The sequence below is a fragment of the Penicillium rubens genome, assembly GCF_028828025.1.
Source record: "Penicillium rubens strain IBT 27055 chromosome Unknown utg000003l_segment0_segment0, whole genome shotgun sequence".
Classification (NCBI taxonomy): domain Eukaryota; kingdom Fungi; phylum Ascomycota; class Eurotiomycetes; order Eurotiales; family Aspergillaceae; genus Penicillium; species Penicillium rubens.
In genome coordinates, this window is record NW_026890601.1 from 9,653,078 (window position 1) to 9,662,151 (window position 9,074).

The 9,074-nt window shown below is 45.2% G+C and overlaps 3 protein-coding genes across 3 annotated transcripts; all 3 read right to left on the minus strand.

Moving 5' to 3' along the window:
- Positions 1 to 737: 737 nt before the first annotated feature.
- On the minus strand, positions 738 to 2,506 carry N7525_009939 (uncharacterized protein; the record flags this gene model as incomplete). Its single annotated transcript, XM_002564001.2, has 5 exons — positions 738 to 896; positions 949 to 1,370; positions 1,425 to 1,821; positions 1,906 to 2,324; positions 2,380 to 2,506. The coding sequence occupies 5 exons, from the start codon at positions 2,504 to 2,506 to the stop codon at positions 738 to 740; spliced, it is 1,524 nt and encodes a 507-aa protein (XP_002564047.2).
- A 1,362-nt stretch (positions 2,507 to 3,868) lies between these two features.
- zrfA (high-affinity Zn(2+) transporter ZRT1) lies at positions 3,869 to 4,951 on the minus strand (the record flags this gene model as incomplete). Its single annotated transcript, XM_061214908.1, has 1 exon — positions 3,869 to 4,951. The coding sequence occupies one exon, from the start codon at positions 4,949 to 4,951 to the stop codon at positions 3,869 to 3,871; it is 1,083 nt and encodes a 360-aa protein (XP_061069339.1).
- Positions 4,952 to 8,219: 3,268 nt separating this feature from the next.
- N7525_009941 (uncharacterized protein) lies at positions 8,220 to 9,074 on the minus strand (the record flags this gene model as incomplete). Its single annotated transcript, XM_002564004.2, has 1 exon — positions 8,220 to 9,074. One exon carries the CDS (start codon positions 9,072 to 9,074, stop codon positions 8,220 to 8,222), a length of 855 nt encoding a protein of 284 aa, XP_002564050.2.

Genomic DNA, 9,074 nt, shown 5'->3' on the forward strand with positions numbered 1-9,074 from the left:
TGTGAAAGATGATATTTCCAATCCAAAGTAATGCAGAATCAGCAACACGTATATGCAGCAATATTGGAATAAAATACGGCATTATTCCACTCGACCAACACAAAAAGCAAGGTTACTGTATATGGCCTAATGGAGACCATATCCCAGTTTGACACACCCCCCAGGGGATGCCGACTCATCGGGATTCCGTGTATCGTTCGTCTGTCCATATTTCTTACTGACGTCCTAATGGGTTCAATGGGTCACTCTTCTCTTTTCGTCTAAAACGCTCCGGCGGGAACCTCTGCCCCAGGGACTTTTTGCCCCCTCAAGTGTTCTTCCTCGGTTGCGAATTATTACAGGGACCTAACTTGTCACATTGTAAAGCTCTCGACTGGACCACTCAAGGGGAACACAGGTGGACCCCCAAACGGGTATTATTCTCAGACTGTGGACAGCTTAGTATCTGGCCACCTCCAGTTACCACACAAAGACTCTCCCGTGGCCTTCATCGGGGGAAATGATCCACTGAACCAATACGAGTTCCCTGGTATACCGGAAGATTTTACATTCCCATTTGCCTCGCAATTCAAGATGGACTCTACCAATCACAGCGATGCGACGCTCTACCTGTAACCGCACTGCTCCTTCTTTAAAAGACCATACATATGTCTTTTCAATTCGAACCGCAAAAAGTCATTCGCAATCTCGCTTTCAACTCGTCACCTGTGCAGATTAACATCCAGCCGCCTCTAAATCTACTGTGAAAACAGAACATTGGTCTCCTCCAAACTTCGACCAGCAGTCTCGGGAAGCAAACACCCAGTCCATAGGAACCCAAACAAAGTCACCACGGAAAAGAACCAGAAAGTTCCTTGTGGCTGTAGGCTATCGTGGAGCAACATCGACGGAACCGCCTATCCAAATCAGCACAAAGCAACCACTGCACTCGAGCAGATCAACAAATACCTTTGAAATGCCATACCGATTCGCATAATGGAAACACATCAAAAGACTCGAGCCGGTCGAGCGAACACGAAGCGGGAAAATCTCGGCATTGATCACATATTGTATGGAGTTCCAGCCCATTGCCCAGCCGATTCCAACAAAGTACATGGAAATGACAGCCCCGATAGCTGCCCCTTTCAAAGAATTCGAATTTTCATCGGTTGAGAAAGATTCAACAGTCAAGAAGACGGCGATATACATAAAAGCAATCTGCTGCACCATGATACCGGCCAGTAGAGACCTCTTGCGCCCTAAGTGATCGATCAAAAGGACGGCGCACAGGAAAGAGGCAATAAACTTCACGGCACCGAAGACAGCTGTAACCAACAGTTTCTGTGATTGACCTTTTATGCCGAAGAGGGCGAAGAGTTCGGGCGCATAAGCTGTGAAAAGAAAGTCAACATCGAAACGTTCAGCTGCTCGGGCATGTTACATACTGGTAATGGAGTTGGCGCCAGACCATTGAGCGAGGACCTGCCCCGAAATGAGAAACAGCAGTCTTTGCTGGTTAGCCTTGACAGCCAACAGTTCCCTTATAGCTCGGAAGCACGATTCCCTGAAAGTGTGATTCTGATCCGCCTGCAGTTCATCATGAATGCCTTCAATCTCCAAGATCACTTCAGGGTGTAGCGCAGACACACCCCAAATCCTACCCAATGCCTCTTTGGCTTTCCCCCAGTCACCGATTTTGCTCAGATACCTTGGACTCTCCTCACAGAAGAACGATAACAGAATCAAAAGACCAGCAACGATAACCTGAATGCTTTGTGGAATGATCCATTGTGTGGCGCTTGTATTGGATATATGCAACGATGCACCCCAAGCCGAGAAATACTGAAATATATTAGAGCTAACGAGATTAAACGGTGGGGAAAGAAAAATAAAAAGCTAAAAAGGCCGATCACAAACTCAACTCACCCCAATCATGATCCCAATATACTCCGACATGGCAAACATACTGACCAGCATCCCACGAGCATGGGCAGGTGCAATTTCTGCCAGATAAGTCGGAGCCACCACGCCGGCTTGGCCAATTCCTAGACCCATGATGAACCGACCAGCATACAACTGTCCTAGACTCCCGGTGGAGGTGATGACAATTATAGATCCGAGCATCCAAAACATACAAAGTTCTCTCATGGACCAAAGTAGACCGATACGCCCACAGAGGAATAAAGCAATCAGAGCCCCTGGTATACTGGCGATATGGACCATGGATGTAATATTCGAGAGGAGATTTGCTTGCTGCGATGAATCGAGCTCGCTGCCTTGAATGTGGAATTCATCGATGAAAGACCTCTGCGCAACCGTTGTTGAGATGATACCCTCGTCAAGGCCTTTGTTTGAATTAATTGCACTGGATGGGAAGGTGTAGTTGTATAAAATGCGTACCTCTGGACATGCCCGACAAACCAAAACACAAAGCCGCACAAACTAATTCGAAGCTACAGCGTTTGAAAACCGAGCATGACCTTCCAAAGTTTCCCATGGTGTGCACTGGCAGAGGCTGCATATGCATGTGGATATGGATAGGTCGTGGGACATTTCACTTGGAATATCCTTTGATTGCAATAACAGTGTGGTAGTGAGAGTTTCCCTTAAGGAAGACGGAGTACATATACATAGATATATTTAATTTGCCTTCTGGATCCAATATACTCGTCTCCGATAATTATGTGATAATTATGTTATGGCCTCGAGACGGAAAATACTTCACGGGGGGTCTTGTGGCTAACTACATATGTAATGTGCCTGGAATTCGTGACCCACTCAGCCCTACAGAGGTGGATTGAATCCACAGGTACGTACTCTTGAGTATCCACAGCGCAAAACCGGGCAATTAACCTACTCGATTGGTTCCCGTGACGCCACCAGGCCTGTAATCATCTATCTAGGCTGGAATATATCAGGACTACGGTGAGACATGAGTCTCCGCGGGTCATGCATCCAGTCTAAGCGATATAGAGACACGCACTTGGTGGGCTATTATGTACCATTCGTATTTGCAAATGTTTGGGTGTGAGTAAAAAACTGAAAAATGGCTATCGTCGATGATACCCGATTAGGAGCCCGGCATCTCTCGACTCAAGGTATACAACATAGCGAAAGTACGCAGTTTGGCCATCTTTTCATCTCAAATACCAAGGCAATGAGAATGAGTACTAATGTGCAAAGGGAGTAATGGGCACATACGCTCCTACCTCTCTTTACCTCTTGTTTTTCGTACCAAAAGGAAAAAAGCAGGGAAAAAGAAAGTAAAAAAATAATTCAAAAGTAAAAAAGAATAAGTAAAATAAATGAAATTAGCTGACGCATCCAATAAGCCATAAGCATCTTCAATTGGTGTAATTAGAGTGGAACGGCAGCCCATCGACGGGTACCTAAGTATCTGTCGTGTGTGCTCGATGTTAAACAAAATTACGCAAAATCGACATTCCTATAATAATCTTAAAGCTTACAGAGTACGTCCCCAGAGCGAAATTTTGAATAGGAGCATGGGTTAATGTCTTGACAAATCCTTTAGTATAAGATGGATGCTCGAAATACTAAGATCGGCGCCGTTAGCCCAGCATATAGTGGGGCGTGAACGCTACAAGAGAATGATTCTAGTCTTTCCGGTTTCTGCTGAAGATGGAAGGAGGTTGAAGGTCATATACAGGAGAAACGAGCTACCTCTGTAGAAATCATACAATAGAACCAATCTTTCATTGTGGCTTAGGTATTAGGTATCATCTCCACTGATCATCTTTAATCCGATTTGATCGCTGTCCAGATTCGATTTCTTTCTAAGCCATCCTGTCCAGAAGACAGTGTGAAGGTCACCATGGAGGAGCGAGTCAACATCTGGTCGGTTAGGCGTGGGCTGACTCCATGTACCATTTCAAGCCCACTTTCCAATAAGCGACATGATACCGGCCCCCAACAAAGTACAGCAAACCATGAAAAGCAACTTCGATCTCCTCTTTGTCCGACAGGGATCAAACAAGAAGTCTCTAGCCAACAACTCCACAAGACCGGAATAGATCAGGATACCAGCGGAGACGGCATTCAACACACCCTGAATGATAAGCGAAACCTTTGATCCGGGAGTATAGGTAGTGTGCACACCGAGACCAATCGCGATGGAGATAGGAGTCGTCAATCCGTAAGCGGCGCACAGAATCCACGGCAACCAGGTATGCCTCCCGAACTGGATGGCAGACATTCTCGCACCGATACCAAGCCCTTCGAATGATCGATGAAAGACGAGGACTGGGTATAGGGTAGCAAATTCTGAGCCTGTCACGCCGAGGTTCAGACCAATGATGACAGAGTGGAAGATGATTCCGAATTCCAGGAAGAGGAAAGCGGCAATTTGTTGTCTGAAGGAGCGTTCAGCGGTGACGGAGTCGCCTTGTGATGACCGTTCTGTGCATTCCTCATCCTTTGGTGTGACAGTTACCTGTCTCGGTGGCTGGACATCCTGGTGTTCGTGGCTGATGAAGACATTGGTTGCTCCCTCGTCCCTGTGGACACCGTATTTATGCTCCATATAAACCTCCGCAGCCAAGTCTACAAGGAAGACAACAACCACTGAGGCTAGGACGATAGCTGCGCACCACGAGTACTCGGCCCAGTATCCAGATTCACCGACACAGGTCCTGGGACCGATGCGCTTGTAGGCTGGATCAAGGAGATGGATAAAAGCGGTAGCGATAATAACACCGGTGCCAAAATATCGGGCGAAGAGATAGACGCCCTCTGAAATTTTCCAATTTGGCACGCGCTTCGACAGAACAGGGAAGACGGTAAAGGCAGAGGAAACAAAGAGGATTACAAAGATGGAAGAAATGCGAGCACCAAGGTGGCCGTTGTAGTCATTTTCTGAAACGGCAAAGTAGCAGAGAACTTCTTCCTTGCTGGCTGTGGTGAGGTCGACGCTTGCAGGATCGAAAGACATTTTGTCGGGGGTTAGAGAGGCCATTATGGAATAGCAAAGGGTATTTTATACTCATCACAACGAGGACCTTGGGATGTTCCCTAGGAGCGAGACAGTATTCCGACCCTGCTGCCTAGAACTTCACCTTGTAAGGTAGTTGTAGGTCGGCTATTGCTCCGGTCATGGTTACATGGTGCCCGGGATTATAGGGCTGAAGTGGGGAGAGCGGAGCTGTGAGATGACTTCGACTGGTTGTGGTCAGCTCGAATTGAGGGTGGGCTCAAATTTCCGGGTGGAGCTGGTAATGTGGACTCACAGAAATAGATTTGGCTGTCCGTTGTATATATGCTTTTATATCGGGACGTCATTTACCCTCTGAGTATGTGATACAACAGACTGATGGAATACCTAGTATGTGTCAGTGTCAGTGTCACATCCAAGGTTCTGTTGCGGTATGAAATTCAGAGCGAAGAAAGACCGAATCGCGGTTCTGGTCTATGAGGACCCGGGGGGTTAGTGTCCCCATTGAGCTATTTCTTAGACAAGCCTTCCCAAGCTTTCGCCCCGTTCCGGCATTACGTACATTCTTATTGAGATTCTGTAAGGATCGCTGGTTTTCATTGGATAGTGCCAGCGGGACGTGTAGTTACATAATGCAACAGAAGCCCTCGCTTCTCGGCCAATGAAAACCCCTTTTTCTTCTTCTGTGCACTTCCTGAAAGTCGATGCCTTAGGCAATCAATTCCTATGGAGTGCCTCAGGTGACTACACGCTCGGTAACGTATTCGGTAAGCGAGTGACGCATGTAAGCGAGTGACGCATGTAAGCGAGTGACGCACCAAACCAAAGCTACTAATTTCAAATGCATTTATCTCAACCAAAACGCCATTAAATTAAATAAACTAAAATCATCATCTATCTGGACATGTCTCTCTCCTATGTCCTAGCTTCCTACATATTCTATATGCTCGTCCGGCCTAGGGGGGCGGCCTTAAACCTTCCGAAACCTGCTTACGATAGTCATTGATACGCGTAACTTGGGCCTCAAATAGCTCTGAACGTAGCTCACGAACATCTTGAACTGAGAGATCCCCTTCGTGGACTATCGTCCTTATAGATCGAGTTCGCTTTTGCTTCTTCTTCTCGTTTTTAGCGCGTAAATCGCTCACTTCTTTCTCTAGTAGTGCGGCGGATTATATCGTGATCTAGTAGGCCTTTAAAACCTAGTTTATAGCGGAATTAAGCGGGCTTAGAGGGCTTTTTAATCTTATACGAAGTAATACTTTAATAGAGGAAGCTTACTTTTCTAATTATATATAGTTCGAAGGCGTTTTTAGATCCTAATCACTACCCCGGCTAGGAGGGGGGTAGGGGTAGTAAGCCGGATATTAAGCTTCGAAATCACTCTCTCCGGTATAAAAGGAATTAAACTAGTAGATTAAAAGCTATTTTTAATAGTCTCTAATTTAAAAGCTTCTATTCGTGCGGTAGGATAAGCTTCGAGGAAATCTAATTTATTAATAAAATTCGATCTATACTATATTTTTATTTTAACTATCCGGCTATAAGACCGTTTTAACACTATAAAGTAGCCTATATCTAGAGGTTATAAAAGGTATAAGGAATATAGAGGTATATAGATTAGTATCACCTTATTTTTCTTATAGATTTTATCGAACCTCGGGGTTAAATAACTTCTATAACTATCGAGTATTAAAAGCCGATACCCCCCTTTCGTACGCGAAGAAGTAGTAGGAATAAAGAGCTTTTTAAGCTAGCGAAGTCTAATTTTATTAGAGGTCTATCTATTAGGACTAACCTCGAACCGCTAGTCTTCTAAGAGGCCGTCGAACTAGGATTTAATAAAGACTTTACCTTTAAAAATTATATATAGCGGGAGAGCCTAACTAGTAGCATCCGTACATTTAATAACCGTCACCTATTCACGATTTCTAGGTTATAAAAGTGCTCGCCGATTATAGTATTCACTTCTCGTAATCACTCTCGCTATTGCCGTTAATCCTATCGTAAAACCGGTCTTATTAAAGTTATAAACGTTATCTAGGTCGATCCTAAATTAAAGGATAGTTTTTTAAATAAGATTAAACCACTCCTTTATAACTTTTAGATCTTTATATTTCGCACGCTTATAGTTATACCGTTTCGAAAACCGAGAGGATAGAAGAGGGCGTTATTTAATAAAGTTATATACCTATTTTTCGCCGACCGAAGATACCGGGGTGATTCCGCGCTTCTCGAGGAGAATATTCGCTATTTCTCGTACTATAGAAGGCCGGGGAGTAGATCCTCGGGAATCTATAGAGAGAATCCATTTTTTAAGAGATTGCTCTTCAATTTCTATTAATTTATATGAATTTACGCGAGAAGTCGCGCGGTTTTAAACTCTAGTAAGGCGGCGGCGGAGGGTGGCCTTAGGCACTTTAAAACGGCGTGTAGCTCCACAAATTGAAGAGATTTTTTGATTCTAAAAATCTTATATAGCTAATAAGATCCTACCCTCTTGCTCTATTGAATTTTGAGAGCTCCGAGAGCGAATTGGTGGCATAGTGGGTGGTTAAAGAAGAAGTGTTAAATTAATTGACGCGTTTTTGGTTTGGTGCGTCACTCGCTTACATGCGTCACTCGCTTACCGAATACGTTAGTCAATACATTATCTTTGACACATCGTACAACTTATACTAATATAGTGAAAGCAACGGATTTTTTTATTTTGTATTTATTGGTTTCACAATCACAATTGGCATACCTCAAATTCGGGAGGTAAAGATTTGATTACTCTTCTATACTCGGATTTCTGAGAACTCATTTTTTAATCACCAACTGCGGGATGTTACCATTCCGAAAGGGTACTAGTGGCCTGACATTAGTTAAACCTGGCATGACAATAGTGTTTCCCTAGTTGAGGGTCATGAAGATGATACTACCTTAAGACGGCCTTTTGTAGCAGAACGTTCATTAGGCTTCTTGAAGTAATGTAATAAGATATTAACTGAATGTCGACTATGGAAGCATATTGTGGCATATCAAATCACGACATTGCCTCTGGAGATCAATACGAATGTCTTGTAGCATCGAATTTCTAGTTCTCTCGAAAAATAAATCGCAGCAAATGCCTAAGGACTACGTTGCCGCTTCTAGTCTCTTCAAGATTATTGCGAAAAATTCTACGGCTTGCCCGAGTGTAGTCGCGCAGCTCCTGTAAGCTATGGAATAGCCGTATGTTACTGCACTGTTCTCCACTGCGAGCCCAGTCAATCAAGTCAACAACATTCACGTATATACCCCGCACGGCCTATTGGTCGAAGTTAACGTTATTATGTCGCAGAGATGTTGCGGTGAGCTCTACCTTTTCGCAATCAAGACAAGTGCTTGGTAAGGGTTCAATCTTCACAGCGCGGCAAAGTGAATGCCAAGCGACAAGGTCATCCTCTGTTCCAAACCAGAGCTTGAACTCCTGACTGAGGGCTTCTTGAAATTGTTGCCAAGCTTGATCAGATTCTCTTTCCCCTCTACGCCAACCGTAATATCTTTGTAAAGATGAATACGATTCAGTTGGCGCCAAGGTGGGATCGTATAAAAACCCATTGAATGACAGAAAAAATATGTCGAGAGGAGTTCTGGACAGCTGAGCATGTGCTGGTGAGTCGCGCAGATGCTGGTCCAGGGCCTCTTGGCTGCCAAACGAACGATTACAGGGCTCACAATCGTAGATCACAGCATGTGCTGGTGAGTCGCGCAGATGCTGGTCCAGGGCCTCTTGGCTGCTAAACGAACGATTGCAGGGCTCACAATCGTAGATCACAGCATGTGCTGGTGAGTCGCGCAGATGCTGGTCCAAGGCCTCTTGGCTGCCAAACGAACGATTGCAGGGCTCACAATCGTAGATCACAGCATGTGCTGGTGAGTCGCGCAGATGCTGGTCCAAGGCCTCTTGGCTGCCAAACGAACGATTGCAGGGCTCACAATCGTAGATCACAGCATGTGCTGGTGAGTCGCGCAGATGCTGGTCCAAGGCCTCTTGGCTGCCAAACGAACGATTGCAGGGCTCACAATCGTAGATCACAGCATGTGCTGGTGAGTCGCGCAGATGCTGGTCCAAGGCCTCTTGGCTGACAAACGAACGATTGCAGGCTTCGCACCATTCCAT